This window comes from Salvelinus namaycush, chromosome 10, assembly GCF_016432855.1.
Source record: "Salvelinus namaycush isolate Seneca chromosome 10, SaNama_1.0, whole genome shotgun sequence".
Lineage (NCBI taxonomy): Eukaryota > Metazoa > Chordata > Actinopteri > Salmoniformes > Salmonidae > Salvelinus > Salvelinus namaycush.
This window is the reverse complement of record NC_052316.1, coordinates 24,157,698-24,181,703: the sequence shown is the minus strand read 5'-3', so window position 1 is coordinate 24,181,703 and position 24,006 is coordinate 24,157,698. Positions and strand designations below refer to the sequence as shown.

General features: G+C 44.0%; 1 protein-coding gene across 6 annotated transcripts in view; it reads right to left on the bottom strand.

The window, feature by feature from the left end:
- Positions 1–11,457: 11,457 nt before the first annotated feature.
- Positions 11,458–24,006, bottom strand: part of LOC120054495 (neuroligin-1) — a 279,013-nt gene continuing 266,464 nt past the window's right edge. For 4 of the 6 annotated variants that reach the window (XM_039001922.1, XM_039001926.1, XM_039001923.1 and 1 more), the window contains 3 exons: positions 22,010–22,195; positions 16,675–17,464; positions 11,458–12,274 (listed from right to left, as the gene is read on the bottom strand). In XM_039001922.1, the coding sequence (XP_038857850.1) occupies positions 11,458–12,274; positions 16,675–17,464; positions 22,010–22,195 (1,793 nt within the window). Of the gene's footprint in view, positions 12,275–16,674; positions 17,465–21,982; positions 22,196–24,006 lie in introns of all 6 variants that reach the window. The other 2 variants (XM_039001920.1, XM_039001921.1) reach the window with 1 other exon arrangement.

The window sequence follows — 24,006 nt, the reverse complement described above, 5'->3', positions numbered from 1 at the left end:
TTAACTACTGAATTGCTGAAAAAAGGGGAATAAATCCTCTTAAAAACATTTAAAATTACATTGTAATTGTCAAAATTAAAGCATGATGCAATGAACGTCAATGGTGCTGAGGGGAGGGGCTATTATTAAAATATTCACTCAGACAGGACACCTCAATAAACCTCCTGCCACAGTACAAAATGAATCCTCTTTCATCATCCGCAACATTTATTTCCCCCCACTCTGTCTTCAGGTGTTATCAAAGGGAAGTGAGATCCAGAAACTTTCCGCCACAACTATTGACCTAGGTTTTTGTAAAGGAATAAATCATTTTGTGGACTGATGAAGTTGTAAGACAGGGTATCCTTGTTACATTTTCGAATGAAGGACTCTCACTAGACTCTCAGTTGACACAACAGTATGACTGGATACACTCCACCCTTAAATAGCAGGCTCTTCCTTTGGCTTTCAGTCAATATACTCTGTTCACTGTATAACAGAAAAAAAGCCAGAATCACCCTTGCTGACCTAATGTGCTGTCAGCAATGTTACATTTTATGTTGAGCATGTACTGTACTTTTCTATCACAGCATTTCATAAATAAACTCGAGGAACAGAGGTAGAGAAGGGCTTTACAAGGAGGGGAAGCAGGGGATGAGAAAGACTACACAGATTATGACAAAATGTCTGAGATGCCTGAGAAGTAGGCCGTCCATCTTCTGGTGCAGCCTGGAACACGTATACTGAGCTGTACAGCTAAGGGAACATTGTGTCTGAGGGTATCTGAGGATACTGCCTGACTTTAAATAATTCCCCCATGCTCAGTCCTCTTGTCTCTGTATGACATTCTTCCATGAAATGTTGAGCTGTTCTCATTACACCAGAGAAAGTTAGACAGAAAACAGGCAGGCAGACAGACAGACCATATGGTGTTAGATTTGAGCTGTTAAAAAGACACTGAAGTACATTCATGAATGTTGACACCTGACAATAAACAATTAAACACTCACATTTCTAGATATTTCAGAAGGACATTTAAGAAGCTTTGATTGGACATTGCTAGCCAGGGAAAGCATGGTAGAGGGCCATTGCACCTGCTCTAGCAATGTTTATGCAGTATCATTAACAAACTTCTCCCTGCACACACACGTGTCTCGGGGATCTATTTAATCTGTATTGCTGACGCGTTACAGATTACGTGATAGAAATGTAAATGTAATTTCCGATTTAGCCGACATATGCAGTGTTTACCGTGATTGCGCTCTCCGCTAAACACGGGAACAATGCTTTTAAATTTCAATCACGCTGTAACCCGGAACATTTGCGATACGGATTGAATAGAGACATTATTCTAAAAACGGAAAACAAGTACTGGAGTATTCCTCCAGATATTGTGTCCAAAATGATTTAACAACAGGGAAATATGTATACTTTGAGATACTGAATAAATACAGCAATGCAGGTTGAACTGAATTGAGATCAAAGTCAAAGAACTAAGTGTGATATATGATTCCAGCAGGTGCCATATCAGGGTTGTAGTTCAATCAGCAATATTGAAGTCCAGGTTTTCAAGACTCATGGAGATGTTCAAGTTCAAATTCAGGTCATTACAATTATGAGCAAATGTTTGTATAACATCAATACCTGGGTGACCTCATATACTCACGTTTGATCAAGCATATGCATGTTCAGTAGTAGGGTAACGTGGGGTAAATAGCCCCCTCGGGGTAACTGCCCCCCCCCCCCGCCATAATTCTCACAGAAACCACTTTATGACACCAATGTTTCTTTCCCTTGCTGCAACTACTCTTGCTCAACTGAACGTTGTATCTGTCTCATCCAAAAAATGTAGGTCACTCTACCAAAACGATTCTGAGGTAAGTTGATCTAATATTTTTAAATTTATAAAAAGTTATAGACCATCATCCACATAATACATTTTTACCAAACTTTTTTCAGCAATTGGACATTGTCTTAGTTACCCCACATTAACCTACTGTAGGTTAAAAGAGGTGCAGGTATCTGCCTTGAAAAGAACAAGTTCTTGACTTTAGACAGGCAGCCCAAATCTGGTATTTTTTTCTCTTCACCAGATCAGCTCTGAAAAAGATCTTATATGATTGGTCAACAGACCAATTAGCGGAAAAAATATCAGAATTGGGCTGCTTGTCTAAACTCAGCCTAATTTCCTTACCTGAGGGTAAGCATTAGCATCCACAAGACCAACAAGCAACAGTGAGCAGTTCATTAATTCTAATTGAATTTAGCTTACATGAACAATGCTTTTGCAAGTTGTCAAAAGAATGATAAAACTACATTTTAGAACATGTTTTGATCTGTATCAAATCCAGATGAAATTGAGGAAAACTATAAGGCCAGGAAGCTGTACTCCACACACGGAGATGCGTACAAAGCTCTCCCTCGCCCTCCATTTGGTAAATCCGACCACAACTCTATCCTCCTGATTCCTGCAAAAATTAAAGCCGGAAGCACCAGTGACTCGGTCTATAAAAAAATGGTCAGATGAAGCAGATGCTAAACTACAGGACTGTTTTGCTATCACAGACTGGAACATGTTCCGGGATTCTTCCGATGACATTGAGGAATACACCATATCAGTCACTGGCTTTATCAATAAGTGGATTGAGGACGTCGTCCCCACAGTGACTGTACGTACATACCCCAACCAGAAGCCATGGATAACAGGCAACATTCACACTGAGCTAAAGGGTAGAGCTGCCGCTTTCAAGGTGCGGGACTCTAACCCGGAAGCTTACAAGAAATCCCGCTATGCCCTGCAACGAACCATCAAACAGGCAAAGCGTCAATACAGGGCTAAGATTGAATCGTACTACACCGGCTCCAACGCTCGTCGGATGTGGCAGGGCTTGCAAACTATTACAGACTACAAAGGGAAGCACAGCCGCGAGCTGCCCAGTGACACGAGCCTACCAGACGAGCTAAATCACTCCGAGGCAAGCAACACTGAGGCATGTATGAGAGCATCAGCTGTTCCGGACGACTGTGTGATCATGCTCTCCATAGCCGACGTGAGTAAGACCTTTAAACAGGTCAACATACACAAAGCTGCGGGGCCAGACGGATTACCAGGACGTGTGCTACGGGCATGTGCTGACCAACTGGCAGGTGTCTTCACTGACATTTTCAACATGTCCCTGATTGAGTCTGTAATACCAACATGCTTCAAGCAGACCACCATAGTCCCTGTGCCCAAGAACACAAAGGCAACCTGCCTAAATGACTACAGACCCGTAACACTCACGTCCGTAGCCATGAAGTGCTTTGAAAGGCTGGTAATGGCTCACATCAACACCATTATCCCAGAAACCCTAGACCCACTCCAATTTGCATACCACCCAAACAGATCCACAGATGATGCAATCTCTATTGCACTCCACACTACCCTTTCCCACCTGGACAAAAGGAACACCTATGTGAGAATGCTGTTTATTGACTACAGCTCAGCGTTCAACACCATAGTACCCTCAAAGCTCACCACTAAGCTAAGGAACCTGGGACTAAACACCTCCCTGTGCAACTGGATCCTGGACTTCCTGACGGGCCGCCCCCAGGTGGTGAGGGTAGGTAGCAACACATCTGCCACGCTGATCCTCAACACTGGAGCTCCCCAGGGGTGCGTGCTCAGTCCCCTCCTGTACTCCCTGTTCACCCACGACTGCATGGCCAGGCACGACTCCAACACCATCATTAAGTTTGCAGACGACACAACAGTGGTAGGCCTGATCAGAGATTTGGCCTGATCAGAGATTTGGCATGGGTTCTACAGCTGCAACATCGAGAGCATCCTGACCGGTTGCATCACTGCCTGGTACAGCAATTGCTCGGCCTCCGACTGCAAGGCACTTCAGAGGGTAGTGCGTTCGGCCCAGTACATCAATGGGGCAAAGCTGCCTGCCATCCAGGACCTCTACACCAGGCGGTGTCAGAGGAAGGCCCTAAAAATTGTCAAAGACCCCAGCCACCCCAGTCATAGACTGTTCTCTCTACTACCGCATGGCAAGCGGTACCAGAGTGCCAAGTCTAGGACAAAAAGGCTTCTCAACAGTTTTTACCCCCAAGCCATAAGACTCCTGAACAGGTAACCAAATGGTTACCTGGACTATTTGTCACGTTCCTGACCTGTTTTCCTTTGTTATGTATTTGTTTTAGTTGGTCAGGGCGTGAATTGGGTGGGTTGGTCTAGGTTTCTATTTCTATGTGGGGTTTTGTGTTCGGCCTGGTATGATTCTCAATCAGAGACAGGTGTGTATCGTTTGTCTCTGATTGAGAGTCATACTAAGGCAGCCAGGGTTTCACTGGTGGTTTGTGGGTGTTTGTTCCTGTGTCAGCGTTTGGGCCACACAGGACTGTTGCAGGTTAGTCACGTTTGTTATTTTGTTAATTTGTAGTGTTTGTTGGTTTGCCATTAAATAATGAACACTTACCAATCCGCATCTTGGTCCGATCCATGCTCCTCCTCGTCTGAGGAGGAGAACGACATTGACAACCTTTACACTATTTGCATTCTGTGCCTCCCCCCAACCCCTCTTTTACGCTGCTGTTACTCTCTGTTTATCTTATATGCATAGTCACTTTAACTATACATTCATGGACATACTACCTCAATTGGCCCGACCAACCAGTGCTCCCGCACATTGGCTAACCGGGCTATCTGCATTGTGTCCCTCCACCCGCCAACCCCTCTTTTTATGCTACTGCTACTCTCTGTTCATCATATATGCATAGTCACTTTAACCATACCTACATGTACATACTACCTCAATAAGCCTGACTAACCGGTGTCTGTACATAGCCTTGCTACTCTTATTTTCAAATTCTTTTTACTGTTGTTTCATTTCTTTACTTACCCCCCCACACACACACACACACACACACACATACACACACACACATACCTTTTTTCGCACTATTGGTTAGAGCCTGTAAGTAAGCATTTCACTGTAAGGTCTACTTCACCTGTTGTATTCGGCGCACGTGACTAATAAACTTTGATAAGATTTGATTTGAGCTTGTAGGTCTATGCATGGAGCACATTGTATGCAATACCATACACCAGATAATGCAGACTACGGCTTTGTAATTTTTAGGGCCGGGCCGGGTGATATAAGGTATACCGGTATGGATCCACATACTGGTATGGAGTTTTACAATACAGTCTATAACAATATTTTGATATAGTGCTTAATAAATGAAAAGTTCTACAAATTGGACTATAACACTGTCAGTTTTGTCCTAGTTTGAGTTTAAAACAATCAGAATGGAGAAAGCCCATTAAAACCACTTAGAATGAATTTGTTGGCATCCTAGAATCAAGCATTACTCATAAAACATATTCAGAAAAATATAATACTGTCATACTGTCAAAAATGAAAAAGATATTGTCACACCCTGACCATAGAGAGCCCTTGTTTCTCTATGGTATAGTAGGTCAGGGTGTGACTAGGGGGTATTCTAGTTTATAATTTCTATGTTGTGTTCTAGTTTATATTTTCTATGTTGGTGTTTTGTATGATTCCCAATTAGAGGCAGCTGGTAATCGTTGTCTCTAATTGGGGATCATATTTAAGTAGCTATTTTTCCCACCTGTGTTTGTGGGATATTGTTTGTGCACCACGTAGTCATGTTTAGTTGTTTGTTTATTGATTTATTGTTTTTTTCTTTAAGTTTCACTTTGCAATAAATATGTGGAACTCAACATCCGCTGCGACTTGGTCCCGTTCTTACAACAACCGTGACAGATATGGTGATATATTTTGGCCTTATCGCACAGCCATAGTAATATTTGACCTCAACTATTTCAGTGTAAGATTCCCTAAGTAAAAAATAGGAAGACTCTTCCATTATACAACGGTTATAGAACACAGGAGGACAACAGTCTGAAAAAGTAAAAAAATAAGATACTATTTATTTATGATATTAAAAATGCTCATGAAAGCCATGGATGTTCACACGCAAACTTAAGTCACTGAAGACAAACCTTACATTACAAATAAAATGGGTTTGGAGGGAGGAGGCTGTTAACATTATTTTGAAGATTCCAAAGAGAACAAACCACCAATAATGCAAAGTACATTGTCTATTGGCAGAGTCAGTTGCACAGGGTCACATAGAAGTGTATATTTAATTGTAGTGAATCCCTTGTACTTGAAAAAGGGGGGCGACATGATCGAAGTGTAGCTGATTGGCTGTTGAACCTCCATTTGTAACCAACAATTCAAACTTAAATGTGACACAAACTATTTCCCCACAGTCATTCAAATCTGGAACATACATAAGGATTGGTTTAGGTCAACTCTTCGGTATGGTTTTCCCAACTCTCAGAGCATATTGCATTGCACTTTTCACAGGATATTCAATCTATTTCACAAAATATGCTGCTGTGCTATAGGTAGTACAAAGTTATGCAATAGTTTTATTTATAAAACATTGCTTAAGTACATAGGAATTATCTAATGTTATAAAAGGCTTGCAAGAAATGGCCCAGGGATGAGAAAGCAAATAGATCAAACAGTGCTGGTAAATGAAAGAATGGTTATCAGAGGCAATAGTGTTTGATGTTGTGAAATACTCCATAATGGGAAATGGCAAACCCTTATCAAACAGGAGTTGAGCAGCTCTTTGACAGGAGCATCTGTGCCCTTGGTCAAAACCATGCGCGGTAAACAACTCTCTGTTTGTTCCCCTCTCAGTCTCAAGGCAGATTCCCTTGCCTGCTAGCGAATGTTGAAGTCAGGCGGTGATATAATTAGTTATTAATCGCTGCCAACAAGTAGAAATGTCACCATTTCCAAAGTGGACGAGAGTCTCTAATTATTTCCTATTACCATGAAAGGAAAATGCCAAATATGTTTGTGATTTGTACAGATAAGAGGAAAATATACCATTGACACCTCCATGACACACAGCCCCAACAGACCACAGAAAGCACAGCAGTGAAAATCAATTTAATTACTCATCTTTCATATCTGTCACTTTAAAACAACAACTGAAACAGTCAAAACCTGCAAAAAATAAACCATTAGACATTGTTGATTGCTTTAAAAGGCCAATTAGTACATAAAGAGCTAAAATTAGTGAAAGCATGCAAATACTACTATAGAATATGACAGACTGCCCTCTATTCTGTTGAGCATGGGAATCAGAAAAGAAAACGTACACAATTTTTTTTTCCTATGATCAGGAAGTGTGAGAGAGACTGCTATGACATTATTTCAGGTCTCAAACAGGGAAAATTATATAACTGTCCAGATTGTTTTAGAATGACAAATGGCTTTATTACATCTTTACAGATCACCACTGTAGGTTGTATATGGATGACATTGAAGGTCTTGTGTTTGGATTTGGCACCTTGTAAGATACCTTATAAAATGCAGCAGCTAAAATGATGGGATACCATTATCACTTGTATTAGTAAGCTATAATAAAGCATTATTTACAGAAAAAAATCACAGAAATGCCACCCACTTGTCCTTTACAAATGCAACAAACATGGGTGTGGTTGGTAGCTGCTTTGTTTAAATTAGTTTAACATTGGTATTCTGTAGTATATGATTTTCAGGTTCTTAATAAATACCAGACAGAGGTATTTTTACTTCATTCAAAGCAAAGGAGTTGACAATGTCAGATAAAAACAATAAGTTATATCCTTTTTCTAAAGTATTTATAAAATTAAATACTTTGATACTGAAGCCTAACTAGCTGCATTTTATTTTTCCTTACACGCTGACTTAGAAAATGTAAGGGAGGACACCTCTACCAGCAATGACATTAGCTCCTCTTTCAGTGTTCAACAATCAAATTTTAAGTTCATAAAATGTACAACAAGTAAGGAGGAGTGACAGGTGTACAGGATCGATGGAAATACAGTATGCCAGAAAAGAATGGCACTGTCTTAAGCCTTTGTACTTTTTCCTAGCAGGTAGCAACTGAGGAACCTTCTCCTGATACATTTTATATTACATTATGGTTTGAGGGGATATTGTATCTGGGACTTCTGTTATTTGTAAAAATTATACACGGTGTATACAAAACAAATTGTGACTCGCATTAGCTGAATATCTGTTGTATAACCAATGTGAAAACAGTAAGTGTATGTTTGGTGTGTACATTACCCTTCAGAAGAGTCATTTGTTTTTCCATATTGTTGGTTGTATTCATTTGGTTACTTTAGCCATGTAAAAGTCCACTGTCTGAGATTTTGTTTTCAGTCTAGGTCTAGGACACGTCAACATGAAGTCCTATACAGCAAAGGAACCCAACAGTGTGTGACAGACCAACAGACAAGTGAGTGACTACAGGCTTGTTTGAAGTTCAGTTCAGTCAAGCATTCTTTAACTGTGAGTGTCTACTCTGCAATTTAATAAAATCAGCCTATTGAACAAACATAACGGGGGAAAAAAAGAGTTACAGCAATGCTAATTCAGCTTATTAAAATCATTTATTGTGCTCCAGAAGAGTAATTACTATTTAACCAGAAAGAAAGACAAATAACAAATAATCTACAATACAACTGCCATACCCACTCACATAGCGCCCTTTTCAAAGACATTTTGAAAGAGCGATCACCCTTTGACAGATCTTAAAGATCTTCATAGATCTCAAAGATGTCGAGAAGCGTTTTATATAAAATGGCACTCGTTGCATTACATTCATTCACAATGCTTGACCCTCCTCTGTCCAGGACTGGGTAACACAGGTTAGGCATGAGCCACATGGTCACATTATAGTTTCAGGTACCCCCCCCCCTTCTTTCTCTTACCTTCTAGAAGTCCTGCATGAAAATTTGGAAAAGCTCTCCTTCACCACTGGCTCATACAATTTTAACAGCACTCCGAGGGAGCAGCAACTATCCATATTCATACCTAATTGAAAATGGGGGGTGCACAGAGTGAGCTGTTATGGGAGGGAAGGAGGATGGGAGAGGAGAGTAGTCCAGGTTGGCTCATTTCTAACTCTGTTTACAATACGGGGGGGGGGGGGGGGCTGGGTTATGTGTGCTAAAGTAAGTGCTTCTTTCGCATTCTCCTCTCCTGCCAACTCTCCAATGTTACTTGATCATTTATCCGTAGTGCAATTACATGTTTAATTCGCTGGGTGGTTCTCTCCCCCCCAAGTGTCATTTCTCCAGTGAGGAGCCTTGTTAAGAGGTCACAGCACTGTAATACAGGCTAGTGAAACTGCTTGGGTGTTAGTTTTGGGACATGTGAAGGTTTTGTTATAATTTATGTTCACCTCCCCCAGAAAAGCTACACCTTGTCTACATCTCATTGTTTGGAAGTGTATGTTTTTACTTTGAATGACTGTAGAGCGCCAGTAAGTAAAGGAGGTGAAACAAATGTCCAGGCTTTTATGACACAGGAAAATGGGAGTGGTATAATGTTTCTTACTATTTTATGTCTTACTTATGAGTCATCTCTTACTAATGTATTTGTCGTCTCCACTCTCTGCTTGAGTACAGCAGGCATTTTGTCTGTTTAGAGATAACTATTTTCCCCTCAGCGGCTTCCTCCTTTAAGCTATTCACTCTGGTTTGTATTTGTATGACAAATTATTACTCCACTTGCGCTAGCTGGCAGAGGGAAGTTGCACTCTAGTACTGCGAGGGCAGGAACACTCACTGGGGCTAGCGGGACAGTCATGGTAACATGCCGACAGGCATGTACAATGTGACACCAAGGCGTGTGTAAACCATGCTAAAGAAAAAGGAGAACTAAAAGTCCAGAAAATCTGATATGATACAGTACAGCATCTTCAGTAGAAAATAAAAAAAAACAGAGTCAAATGGCATTTACTCTTTGAGAGATGAGGGTGAGGGCAAACCGGTTCTACTGCATTGAGCAAGAATCTGACTGATCACTGTTACCTGCCTGGGAGAGGTGTACCATGGGAGTTCCTGAATCTCTCTCTCTCTCTTTCTCTGTGTTGAGTTGCAGGGACGACAGGATGAGAGAACCCCCTAATCAACCATGTCAGTGGAGGGCCTCCTCGCTTCAATTACACATTTATACGCATTAATCTTTAAACAGCGCTACGGAACATACTCTATGAAAGGATAATAGGAGGAAAGAAAATCTATGCAGCCAAGAGGTTCTACTATTTCCTAGTCTTCACCTTCCCTTCTTCATAGCCCTGGGCACGCTTTGTGTTCAGGAATCATTCATACGAACCCCACCCCCCAAAAAAGAATCAACAGTGCAGGTAATTACTTTTCTACATTAAAGTGGTCTTGAACTAGTCAAGAGTGGTGATAAGAAACCCAATATGTATAATAGCAAAGAACATTGATCCAAACTAAAAGAGTACAATGAAAGGTCCCTCCATTGGGATCCCAAACAGCGAGTGATTCACCACTATCAAAAAGTTGTACCAACACAAATTGTACAAAACTAGTCCTTATACCCATGTTCACTCAAGCTATTGTGTATGTACTGTAGTTACCATAAGCCCACCCTCCCCTGCTGTCCCCAATTATGACCCATGACCTTCACCCATGTGACCATTCCCAAAGTCCTATGGATTTGTAAGCTAATCAGTAGTGTTCCTTCAAACCAATCCAATGGGGATGAAAAGTATTCTTAATTATGACTTAATCAGCAGAACAGCCATCAAGCAGATAAATTGTCATGCGCGTCGTGCTAAAAATATCCAGTATCCTTTGTCCTCCAGCTCTCGGTATAGACAGCACTTGTGTGATGAAGCTGTATTTGCCAGAAAGCCAGTGGATCCCCCCTTTTTTGTTCTGCTGGCAGATTTGCGGTATTGACGCCCAAGAAGGACTTAAACAGCATTGGTGCTTTGTGTACATATCTAGATATGTAAATAGGTTCTATACAATAAAACTGTTCCCCAAAAATAAATTGATGAAAAGAATCCAAGACATTTAAAAAATGTCTACATTGTGCATATTCTTTAAGAGTTTTCCCCCTCTCTCTAGATAGTTTTTGTCATATCTTACACTGCCTCTACTTGTAGAGTAACACATGCCTAAATTGGTTAAGCGGCATCTCATCTTGGCTCCAGAAAGAGTAATCTACAGTTTGATGCCTCAGGAAAACAATATGTTTTCTTTCATTTACAAAGCGGCCCTGCTACTCCTCTGAGGCTTCACTGAGGTTTCTCTCTTTTCCATGATAACAGGATCAAGCAATCGTTTATAAAATTCCGAAGGCGATATCTATAGCTGGAAAAGTTGACCTTGTTTTGTTGCAATACCAGAAATAAAAATGATCCTTCTCTTTATTCATTTTTTCATTTGAAATATTTTTGTACTTTTAATCATATCTTCTTTTATATAAAATGAAATTATTCTCCCGTCCCAGCAACATTCCTATATTCCTTTCATATATTCACAGGAGTAGAAGTTATTCCACATCCGTTTGATTCAGGCTGGGTGTGAGCTCTGGCGTGTGCTGTGTGTGTCAGCGTCCGTCCGTCCGGCTATACCCTGGTGGTGGAGTGTGAGTGTGGGTGAGGCAGGGTGTTGTTCTGTCCACTACTGGGGAAGGTGTTGAAGTTGTGCAAGGACTGGCGGCCCTGCATGGTGTTGGGGATCATGGTGATCGTGTTTGGGGTCATGAGGGGGATGTCGTCAGGAGAGCGTCGCATGGCTAGCGTGTAGTCTGGCGGGCAGGCAGTTCTCAGAACCACCTTGTGTGGGTGCATGGCGTCACACTCGTGGTCCAGATCCGTGTGCTTCATCTGCAGGGACATGATCTCCTCCTCCTGCGTGTGCGCCAGGTCGTTGGTCGTGTTGCGCTGGGGGCTGCAGCGCCGGTGAACGTCGTGCCGCCGCTTGTCCTTCTTGTAGTAGAGTGCCGCAAAGGCCAGAATGTTGAGGAAGAGCAGCGAGGCGCCCACGGCAATGGTGACACTCAGCTCTGTGGAGTAGTCCCTCTGGTCCACCAGGAAGGGCTGGTTCTGACTGTCCTGGGTCTCGGTGGGGAAGGGAGTGGGGTTAGGCCTCTTGGTGTTGACAGGAATCTTCTTTGGTGTCCTGGGGGTGACCTCTGGTAGGGGGACCTTGGTGGTGGTGGAGATGATCTGGGTGACCTCGTTCAGGCTGTGGAGGTGGGGCACCAGCTCCAGCCACAGGTTGACCTTGTTGGCTCGGTAGTGCTCCTTGACTCTGGGCTTTAGGCCGATGTGGAGGTACAGCTGGTCCTTCTGGTTGTAGCGCGTCCACGCCACCTCCTCGAAGCGGTTAGGCTTGGTGTGGATGAACTTGGTATCCTGGGGGACTGGCTGGTTGGGGTCACTGCAAGGGAAAGGGGGAACTTAGTATGAGTAAAGCACCACTACACAGCATGAGGAATGGAGGCTACTTCCAGCAGAACGAGCACCATTGTCTGGGAATGGCATACAGAGCCATCATAAACTGGCAATGTGGAAGCATAAATCTCATGTGTGCCCTGTGTTAAATGTTAATTTACTGTTATATACAGTACCAGACAAAAGTTTGGACACACCTACTCATTCAAGGGTTTTTCTTTATTTTTACTATTGTAGAACAATAGTGAAAACATCACTATGAAATAACACATATGGAATCATGTCGTAACCAAAAACAAATCAAAATATATTTCATATTTGAGATTCTTCAAAGTAGCCACCCTTTGCCTTGATGACAGCTTTGCCCACTCTTGGCATTCTCTCAACCAGCTTCACCTGGAATGCTTTTCCAACTGTTTTGAATGAGTTTCCACATATGCTGAGCATGTCACACCCTGATCTGTTTCACCTGTCTTTGCGCTTGTCTCCACCCCCTCCAGGTGTCGCCCATCTTCCTCATTATCCCCAGTGTATTTTACCTCTGTCTGTTGCCAGTTCGTCTTGTCAAGCTTACCAGCATGTTTTTCCGTGCTCCTGTTTTCCTAGTCCTCCCGGTTCTGACCCGTTCTGCCTGCCCTGACACTGAGTCCGCCTGCCTGACCATTCAGCCTGCCTGACCATTCAGCCTGCCTTGACCTCGAGCCTGCCTGCCCCCATTGTACCTTTTGGACTCTGACCTGGTTTATGAACTTCTGCCTGCTTCTCCTCACAACCCCTCTCCATTCCCATGGATGCCCGAGCACTGGACAGACGCAACATAGGCAGTGTCACTCATAGTACGGTGCCCATTAACCTACGTGTGTCGGGCAATCACAGTGATCAGCTTCTTCTCATTGAATCTCCCAATGTTCCTGTTGTTTAAGGATTTTCATGGCTCCAGAGGCACAACCCCGTTATTGACTGGACCACTGGTTCTATCCTGGGTTGGAGCCCGTTCTGCACTCACTTCTCCCAGGGTGCCGTTTACATGGTCTCCAGCTGTTGACAGGGAGTTTTTGGACCTCAAGCCTCATTTTACTACAGCCCCCCATCCTCATCCATCTGGATCCATCCCATCAGTTTGTGGTTGAGGTCGACGCTTCTGACGTTGAAGTGGGGGCCGTCCTGTCCCAGCGTTCTGCCCAGGACCAAAAGCTACATCCCTGTGCCTTCCCGTCCCATCGTCTCAACCCTGCTGAGAGAAACTATGAAGTAGAAAATTGGGAACTTCTGGCAGTCAAGATGGCTTTGGAGGAGTGGAGGCACTGGCTGGAAGGGGCGGAACATCCATTCTTGGTGTGAACCGATCATAAGAATCTGGAATATCTCCGCACCGCCAAGCGCCTTAATTCTAGGCAGGTCTGTTATTCACCAGGTTCAACTTCACCATTTCCTAAAGGCCAGGGTCCAAGAATGTGAAGCCGGACGGTCTCTCTCACCTGTATAGCTCCGCTGCCACATCCCCTGACTCTGAGACTATCCTCCCTACCTCATATCTGGCAGCTACAGTTGTCTGTGGAATCGAGAGCCTGGGTCGCAAGGCACCCCTGGGAGGGGCCCGGCTAACCGAATATTTGTCCCTGATTCGGCCCGAGCTCATGTTCTGGAATGGGCTCATTCCTCCAAGCTCACCTGCCATCCCGGCTCCCTTCGAACCGTGGCCTTCCTCCGATAACGCTTCTGGTGGCCCACTATCGTTACTGACGTCTCAGCCTTCGTTGCCGCATGCACAATATGTGCTCAGAACAAGACTGCGCGGCAAGCTCCGCGGCAAGCTCAAGACCTGGAGACTGCGCTTAGGTGCCTCGTCTCAACCAACACCTGGAGCCGGCAACTTGTATGGGTGGAGTAAGCCCGGAACACTCTTCCCTGCACAGCCACTGGGTTTTCGCCCTTTGAATGCTCCATGGGATATCAGTCTCCACTCTTCCCAGAGCAAGAAGAAGAGGTCAACATACCCTTGGCCCAAATGTTCGTCTGCCGCTGTCGGCGTACCTGGAAGAGAGCTCAGTCTGCTCTTCTCAAGGCCACCTCCAGGTATCGTCGACAAGCGGACCGCCACCGGACTCCGGCTCTCCGCTATCGTCTCGAGCAGAAGGTATGGCTGTCTACGCGGGACCTGCCCCTCCGGGTGGAGTCCAGTAAACTTACCCCCTGCTTTATTGGTCCTTTAACCATCTCCTTAGTTCCACTGCTGTTCATCTTCTGTTGCCCCGTATACATCCCACTTTTCACATGTCCAGGATTAAGCCCTTGTCTCACTGTCCTTTGTCTCCTGTTTCCAGGCCCACCCCTCCTCCGTCTCATCGAGAGCCATCCGGCATACACAGTGAGACACCTCCTGAGAGTTCGACCTTGGGGAAGGGGTTTCCAGTACCTGGTTGACTGGGAGGGTTATGGCCCAGATGAGAGGTGCTGGGTCCTCGCTAAGGACATCCTGGACCCGGCCCACAATGCCAAATTTCACCGCCAGCACCCCGGTCAACCAGGTAGGAGCCCCCAAGAGGGGGGGGGGGGGGTACTGTCACACCCTGATCTGTTTCACCTGTCTTTGTGCTTGTCTCCACCCCCCTCCAGGTGTTGCCCATCTTCCTCATTATCCCCAGTGTATTTTTACCTGTATTCTCTGTATGTCTGTTGCCAGTTCGTCTTGTCTTGTCAAGCTTACCAGCGTGTTTTTCCGTGCTCCTGTTTTCCTAGTCTCTGTTTATCTAGCCCTCCCGGTTCCGACCCGGGCTGTCTGCCCTGACACTGAACCCGCCTGCCTGACCATTCAGCCTGCCTTGACCTTGAGCCTGCCCCCACTGTACTTTTCGGACGCTGACCTGGTTTATGAACTTCTGCCTGTCCCCGACCTGCTCAATGCCTGCCCCTTGTATTTCAATAAATATCAGCGACTCTAACCATCTGCCTCCTGTGTCTGCATCTGGGTCTCGCCCTGTGTCATTATAGAGCACTTGTTGGCTGCTTTTCCTTCACTCTGCGGTCCAACTCATCCCAAACCATCTCAATTGGGTTGAGGTCAGGTGATTGTGGAGGCCTAGGTCATCTGATGCAGCAATCCATCACGCTCCTTCTTGGTCAAATAGCCATTACACAGACTGGAGGTGTGTTGGGTCATTGTCTTGTTGAAAAACAAATGATAGTCCTACTAAGAGCAAACCAGATGGGATGGCGTATCGCTGCATAATGCTGTGGTAGTATTGCTGGTTAAGTGTGCATTGAATTCTAAATAAATCACAGACAGTGTCACCAGCAAAGCACCCTCACACAATCAGATCTCCTCCTCCATGCTTCCCAGTGGGAACCACACGTGGAGATCATCCATTCACCTACTCTGCGTCTCACAAAGACACGGCGGTTGGAATCAAAATCAGACCAAAGGACAAATTTCCACCGGTCTATTCACGTAGTCTCCTCTGAACAGTTGATGTTGAGATGTGTCTGTTACTTGAACTCCGTGAAGCATTTATTCGGGCTGCAATTTCTGAGGCTGTTAACTCTAATGAACTTATCCTCTGCAGCAGAGGTAAGTCTGGGTCTTCCTCTCCTGTGGCGGTTCTCATGAGAACCAGTTTCATCATAGCGCTTCATGGTTTGTGTGACACACTTTGTGTGTTCCGCATTGACTGACCTTCATGATTGACTCAAATGCATGAAGGAAAGAAATTCCACAAATTAACTTTTAACAAGGCACACATGCTAATTGAAATGCATTCCAGGTGACTACTTCATGAAGCTGGTTGAAAGAATTCCAAGGGTGTGCAAAGTTGTCATCAAGGCAAAGGGTGGCTACTTTGAAGGATCTCAAATATAAAATATATTTTGATTTGTTTAACACTTTTTTTGGTTACTACATGATTCCATATGTGTTATTTCATAGTTTTGATGTCTTCACTATTACTCTACAATGTAGAAAAGAGTAAAAATAAATAAAAACCCTTGAATGAGTAGGTGTGTCCAAACTTTTGACTGGTACTGTAAGTAGATCAATAGTATCCCGATGGTCCCGTTGGGCTCTTTGGCTGCAGAGGGAAAAAGCCATTGTCCCCCATTATGTTCCAAAAAAACGATTATTTCCATGACTAAAGGAAATGCAAGAAAGGATTCAAATGTTTTCCTTTCGAGATTTGCACTCTCATGGAAACTGTCCTTTGTCATTAATTAACAGCATGTTAAAGAATATTGGATGAGACAATGACATTGGTATCCTGTCCAAGCTTTAAAAACATAAAAATGAACACAACCAAAATGGTTCTCAATTCATTAACTAGAGAAATGTGTAAGTATGACACGCATGCACGCACATACACAACATTTTAAAATAGGTTTCAGTACCGCACGTACCCAGTTTTGGCAAAATTAGTCCAGTAGGTCATCACCACAGCACTGAGCATGATGTCGTTCTTGGAGAAGTTACAGGGGAACAGCTCTGTGGGGCCAATCATGGGCAGGCCAAACACATAGGGGATCTCGTCGCCGTGGGAAGCGTCTGCCCAGGGGGGCACCTGGTCTGTCTGGCAGTGGTGGTAGAAGGCATAGAAGTACGTTGGCGACCCAAAGCTGGAGTGGAGGTCTGCTGTGGCCACGGCCGGAGCCACCCATTGGTGATCAGTGAACAGGGCTAGTAGGGTCTTCCTCCTGGTCTCTGGGTTGTGTCTATCAGCCCAGTCTGTGTACATGAATTTTATGGTCTCCCGCAGAATGTCCTTTCCCTCCGGGTAACCGTACAGGTCGTCCACGAAGCTGGACACGGCGTAGTCAAAATCATTGGCCTGGACGCCGTTCTCGTTGTCTACGATAAGCTCCACAAACTTCAGGCCCTCGCCCTGGTTGACGCCCAGCATGATGTCATAGTTGAGGAACTCGCCCTGCTCCATGAGGATCTGGGGGTCGTCTGGGATGACGTCACCGTCAATAACAGGCCCGAAGGCGATGTGGTACCGTGCAGGCTGGATGTCTTGATCCACCAGCTCCTTGTAGTGCTTCTTTTGCAGACACTCCACCAGGTCCACCGTGTCTTTCAGGTTGCAGCCCACTTTCTTGGCCAACATGCGAGCATACTTAGCAGGCTGGAAGCTGACGGCCCAGCTGGACAACGCAGTTCCACTCTGTGCTATAGCTCTCTGGAAAAGTCCTGCAGAGAGACAAGATAGAAGCCCACCAGAGTGAGAAAACACCTCATAGAATCACAATGCATTACACACATGACATGCATCTACCACTGAAACTATGTCATAACTTAACACATCTAAATGTAGTGTGATGTGTATTCACACTTACATCAAAATGTGCCCTTGAACAGTATATAATTTCATAATTTCACTGATGATATTGATGCAGCTATTACATTTGCTGGCAATAGACATAACTCTCCTCAAAACCGTAAAAATGTAAAAGTAAATTTGTCTGGATTAGTTTATTGTGCCATTCCTGGGAGAGCAGAGGGAAACATTTATCTATTGCCTTGACAGACATCTGCATCGTTAGCAGTGATTAGGGCTTTACAAACAGACAGACTTGCTCTTTCAGAATTTGTTTGCCAAGGTTTGTTGACAAACATGTTACGCCATTTTACACAGGAATTATCATGATATTACATACTAATACATATTCATACTATACTGTATACTAGTGCTTTTATAATGAACTACCCATGTGCCTTATCATAAAATATTTTCTGTATCCTTTTCTCACACAGGGTGCACAGTGCTCATTAAAACTTGCTGTCATAATATATGATGTGATCAAACACATGTGACACACACCACACAAGCCAGGTACTGTAGGAAGACACCATGTAGTGTGGGATGATAAGGAATGAGATGGAGAAAGAGAGAGAGGTAAAGAGAGGTAACTAATCTGTGTTACCATGACAGCCCATGGGCTCCGTTTTGACTTCATGCTTTTTATAAATGTTGATGATTTGCTAAGTTTTATAAACAAGAAATCACATGTATTTTCATGTAAACATGTATTTTTATCATTCTAATAAGTTAACGAAAACATGGTTTAACTATCACATTTTCAAACATGTTGATATGAAATCTTTCGATCTAACCCACAAATGTACATTCAGAAGAAGAAGGAAATTAAGATTCAGATTACGGTGCAATGTGATTCCTTAAGGTGATGAGCTCATGTAACACTAACTCCCATCAGCTACAGTATATGTGGATTCCGTGGTTGCCATGGCACCATAAGGTCGCCTAGGCAGAAAGTTGGTGTACATTTTGTAAATATTTGTATAATTAATACATTTTTGGCATTTTTCCCTGCAAACTTTTTATTTTAAGAATGAACAATTAATATAGCTAAATAATATCATTAGAATCCACCACTGAGTTTCACAACTGAAGCTGGCATGTAATTTCTTTGTTTGGCTAGCTAGCTAATGTAAGCTGGCTAGCTGGCAATTGTTTTGATTCGAATGCCAGCCATCAAACACTTTGAAAAGAAGGTTGATGACATCCGCTCCTTATTCACTCAGCCTATTGAGTCCACTTGTCCCACTCACACAGAACAACCCTATGCCTTGACCTCTTCTCCCCCTCTCTCCAGATGAAATCATGCGACTAGTGAGGACCGGCCGCTAGACAATCTGCCCGCTCAACCCCATCTCCTTCTCCAGACCTTCTCTCATTCCTCACTTCCCTTATCAACTCATCCCTGACCACTTGCTGCGTCCCCTCTGACTTCAAAATGGCCTGAGTCGCTCCCCTCCTCAAGAAACCAACAATTGACACGTCAAAAACTATAGACCTGTATACCTTCTTTCTTTTCTTTCCAAAACACTTGAGGGTGCTGTCTCTGACCAACTCTCTCACTATCTCTCTCAAAACGATCTTCTTGACCCTAACCAGCTTCAAGATGGGTCACTCAAACAAGGCTGCTCTTCTCTGTGTCACGGAGGCTCTCTGAACTGCCAAAACTCTCTCTCTGTTCTCATCCTCCTAGATCTATCTGCTGCCTTTGACACTGTGAACCATCAGATCCTCATCTCCATCCTCTCAAGGCTGGGCATCTCAGGCCCTACCAGGTGACATGGAGAGGATCTGTGTCTGCACCACATACTCTCACTACGTGTACCTCCCGGGTGGCGCAGTGGTCTAGGGCACTGCATCGCAGTGCTAGCTGCGCCACCAGAGTCTCTGGGTTCGCGCCCAGGCTGGGCTGGGTTCGCGCCCAGGCTCTGTCGCAGCCGGCCGCAACCGGGAGGTCCGTGGGGCGACGCACAATTGGCATAGCGTCGTCCGGGTTAGGGAGGGTTTGGCCGGTAGGGATATCCTTGTCTCAGTATGTAAAATGTAATAAAATGTATGCACTCTACTGTAAGTCGCTCTGGATAAGAGAAAATGTAAATGTAAATGTACTGGTGTCCCCCAGAGCTCGTTTCTAGGCACACTCGGCTCCATCATATATATTCCTCACATGGTCTCTCCTATCATTGCTGTGCGGATGACAAAACTACTTTTCTCCTTCTCCCCTTCTGACACCCAGGTGGCGACACGCATCTCTGCGTACCTGGCAGATATCTTAGCTTGGATGTCGGCCCAGCACCTCAAGCTCAACAAGACTCTTCCTCCTGGGGAAGGCCTGCCCTGCTCCAAGACCTCTTCATTATGGTTGACAACTCCACGGTGTCCCCCTCCCAGAGTGCAAATAACCTTGGCGTGACCCTGGACTGTTAACACCCTGTCGTTCTCTGCAAACATCAAAGCAGTGACTCGCTCCTGCAGGTTCAAGCTCTACAACATCAATAGAGGCGCAGGTCCTAATCCAGACACTTGTCATCTCCCATCTGGACTACTGCAACTCACTGTTGGCTGGGCTCCCCACTTGTGTCATCAAACCCCTGCAACTTATCCAGAATGGTGCAGCCTGGTGTTCAACCTTCCCAAGTTCTCCCATGTCACCACGCTCCTCTGCACACTCCACTAGCTTCCAGTCGAAGCTCGCACCCACTACAAGACCATGGTACTTGCCTATGGAGCAGGTGCACCTCCCTACCTTCAGGCTATGCTCAAACCCTACACCCCAACCCGAGCACTCCATTCTGCCACCTCTGGTCTCTTGGCCCTTCCACCCCTACGAGAGGGCAGCTCCCACTCAGCTCAGTCCAAGCTGTTCTCTGTCCTGGCACCCAAATGGTGGAACCAGCTTCTCCCTGAAGCTAGGACAGCAGAGTCCCTGCCCATCTTCTGAAAACATCTGAAACACTACCTCTTCAAAGAGTATCTTAAATAATCACACAACACAACACAACCCAACACATCACCTCTTTACCCCCCCCCCCCCCCCCCCCCCCCCCCGCACTTGACTCACCCCCCCACTTGACATCCCCCCCCTGACTAGCTCTGACTTTGATTATAGCGACTTTATTGTGCAAAGAATTAACTTACTATGACTGTGATATGTGGTTGTCCCACCTAGCTATCTTAAGATGACTGCACTAACTGGAAGTTGCTCTGGATAAGAGTGTCTGCTAAATAACTAAAATGTAAATGTAAAATGTGTGTCCGGAGGTTGAGGATGGAGAGAAGCCCGAAAGCAAGACGGCTGAGGTGTGCAGTGATGAGGATCCTAAGGCGTACTAAGTTACAAGGCTACTCTTTAATTATCATTGAAATGTGGTGTGCTTTCTGGCGCCACGTGACTGCTGTAGCTTCACCAAAGTGGGTGCTTCATTTTGGTAGTAGTGAAGCCTAGCTACACCTGCTACAGAGTCCATGAACTGGAGAAGCCACACTGACAGCAAGGAAGGCGAGACACCTTGATGACACCGTGCTGCCTGCCTGCCCCTGAACTTGCTGCAGAGATCATCTTTGCTTGCTCTCCCCCTTTGACTACCTCCCTCCGATGACCACTCAAGCCATGAACTTTCCAAACCTCTCATGACCTTCCATCAATTATGTAGTGGTTGTCGTTTTCTAAATTGCTTGTATTTTTTGTGTTGCTTTAAAGTACTTTGAGATCATTTATGTAATGAATAGCTCTATAAATTCTTATAATAATTATTGTTATGTGTATCTCAATATACACTTTGGCAATTGTTACAAAGTGGGAGCAGAGCCCTCAGAGACCCTGAGGTGATGGCTCAGAGGAATACATAGGAAAGGATCATATATCACTGTGAAAAGGGCTGTCAAATCTTGTTTGATGTAAAAGTGTTGTCATTCACCTGCATTGGCAGCAGTGACTAGGATTTGTCGTACTGCGTCTGAATGGTGTTTCATACTGTGGTATGAATATTAATACTTTGTGGAATTAATTTCTGAAGACAATAAGATTAGAGGAAGCAATACACTGACATGGTAACATTTACTGGGGCTCCCCTGGGAACGTGGATTAGGAGATTAGAGAGTGATACAATCAAAATAAAATGGGGCTGTGTCTGGTATTCTGGTATGGAATACCATCAGATTCTACAGTATATTTGGTCACTGCTTTAGTCAACTTTAACCTTCTCCCCGGGTTAGTAAACCTTCAAGAGTTTTACACAATATAAGGTCCAGTGGCATGTCAAATCACATAATCAACAGCACCCTTGTACAGCCATTCCAGAACAAAATACCCACATCAACTCAAATCACACAATAATGAAGGTGGCATGCGACACCGAAAATGTTCAAAAGTTGCAACCTCTGCATTATACCTTTGGTTGAATTGCTCCAACGGTTACCTTCAGAATAATGGGACAGGGTCAGGAGGTTAACACAGGAGGCGCCAGCCCCTGATCCAAAAACAGTTATTCGTAAAGGATCACCACCAAAGAAAGCAATATTCTCGCTAGTCCAGCGCAGAGCTTGGATCAGATCAAGGAGTCCATAGTTTCCCTTGGAAGCTTGGTCCCCAGTGCTTAAGAAACCTGGAAGACAGAGAGAACAAAACAGAGAATAGATCAACAAACTGGGCTGTCTTGGAGGTATGAACACAGAGCTACCAAATATTTGTATAACTAACCCAAGATAGACCACAGCCTGTCTTTTCCAATGGGAGCAAATTAATCATAGTGGGTAGAACAAGCAAGGAGGTGGGCAGAGCCACGTATGAGCTAGCGAGAGCCTATTGGGGTGTTCTAGCATTTATTTGCATATTTCTATTAGGGAACGCCTACTCTGTGAAGTGTGTGTTTGCAATAACTACATTTTCCCTTGCACTCCTTCTAAACAATGCAGTTTTTTTTACTTTGGCAAAGGGGAAAGTCTACAAAACTTTGCCCACTCTATTCATAACAGATTCTAATTTTGGAAACAGAAAACTGTATTGAGATCAAATGTTTAATCAATGAGAAAATTTGCAGAATATTTGCCAAATTCATCTCGCTCCATCTTCTACCACTGCCGGCCACTGGGCTTCCTCTCACCACCATATGTGACCCGTTTCAGGAATCTAGGCGTATGTCACACATCACTACTTCACAAGAGAGGCATTTGAATGTCTATTTTTTTATTATTATTTTTGCCAGATATGCCTTCAGGAATTTTCATGTGCCTTAATAACAAACTTGTATTCCATCTGTAAATACGAATAAAAATAAATAATTACGAGCCTAGTTGGATTAGCCTCGGAAAAAGTAAGGAACCTTCCCTATAGCCATGATTGGCTGAGGTAATGGATGGGCTGGACATGCCAGGAGATGAGTTTGGATTGGTCTACCATGTAGCATGCTTCTGTCTATAACGTTAGCTGCTCAGTATGTGTTGATAATCCTTTCTACTGCATCTTTTTAAAATATATAACATTAGCCATCGAGAACTACAAAAGTTTTGCTAGTTTTCTCAATAATATTGATGCGCTGAATTTAGCAGGCGCTATTGACAGATCAGTTGGAAAATGTTGTGATGGGCTACTTTCTATACATGTCATAGTAAGTGTGAACCGGAGTGACTTGAAACAATGCTGGTCAAACAAGATGTAGCTACAAACAAAACAGAGTTAAATGGTTCCAGTCTGCCGTTAAGTGTTCATCCATTTATACGGGTGAAAGTCTAGCTACATTTTCAGATATTATACGTTTCTAATTTTGTCAAAAGTCATTTTTTTATTGCAAGTTAAAGCTTACTGTTCGCTAGCTAGCGAACGTTAGCTTGCTGGCTCGTAAGATATCATGTGTATGATCTGTGTAATAATAATATTTGAATCTGAAGGCCATTTGCAATCCTAGTTATAGCCTAATGTTCGCTAGCTAGCTAACATTGAACCTAGTTGGTTAGTTTTAGCTACCTGCAGATTCATACTACAGCTATGACAATCAGTTTGTATTTGTAGTAGTATGAGTTGAGATTATGCCGGTTCAATTATGCCATCAAGTTAGCCAGGTGTGTCTGGGGGTGATTAGGGCCATCTATTGTATTTCATGAACATGTGTACATGTCTAGACAATAGTGACCCATCCACTTAGTTAACTTTTTATGGCTGCAGGGGCAGTATTGAGTAGCTCTGTTTAAGGTGCCCATTTCAAACGGCCTCGTACTCAATTCTTGCTCGTACAATATGCATATTATTGTTATTATTGGATAGAAAACACTCTCTAGTTTCTATAGCCGTTTGAATTATGTCTCTGAGTGGAACAGAACTCATTCTACAGCACTTTTCCTGATATGGAGTGAGATTTTAGAAATGTTGGCCTCTGGTCCCAGGTCAGTTTTAAAGTCCCTGTAAATCCTATGAGGATAC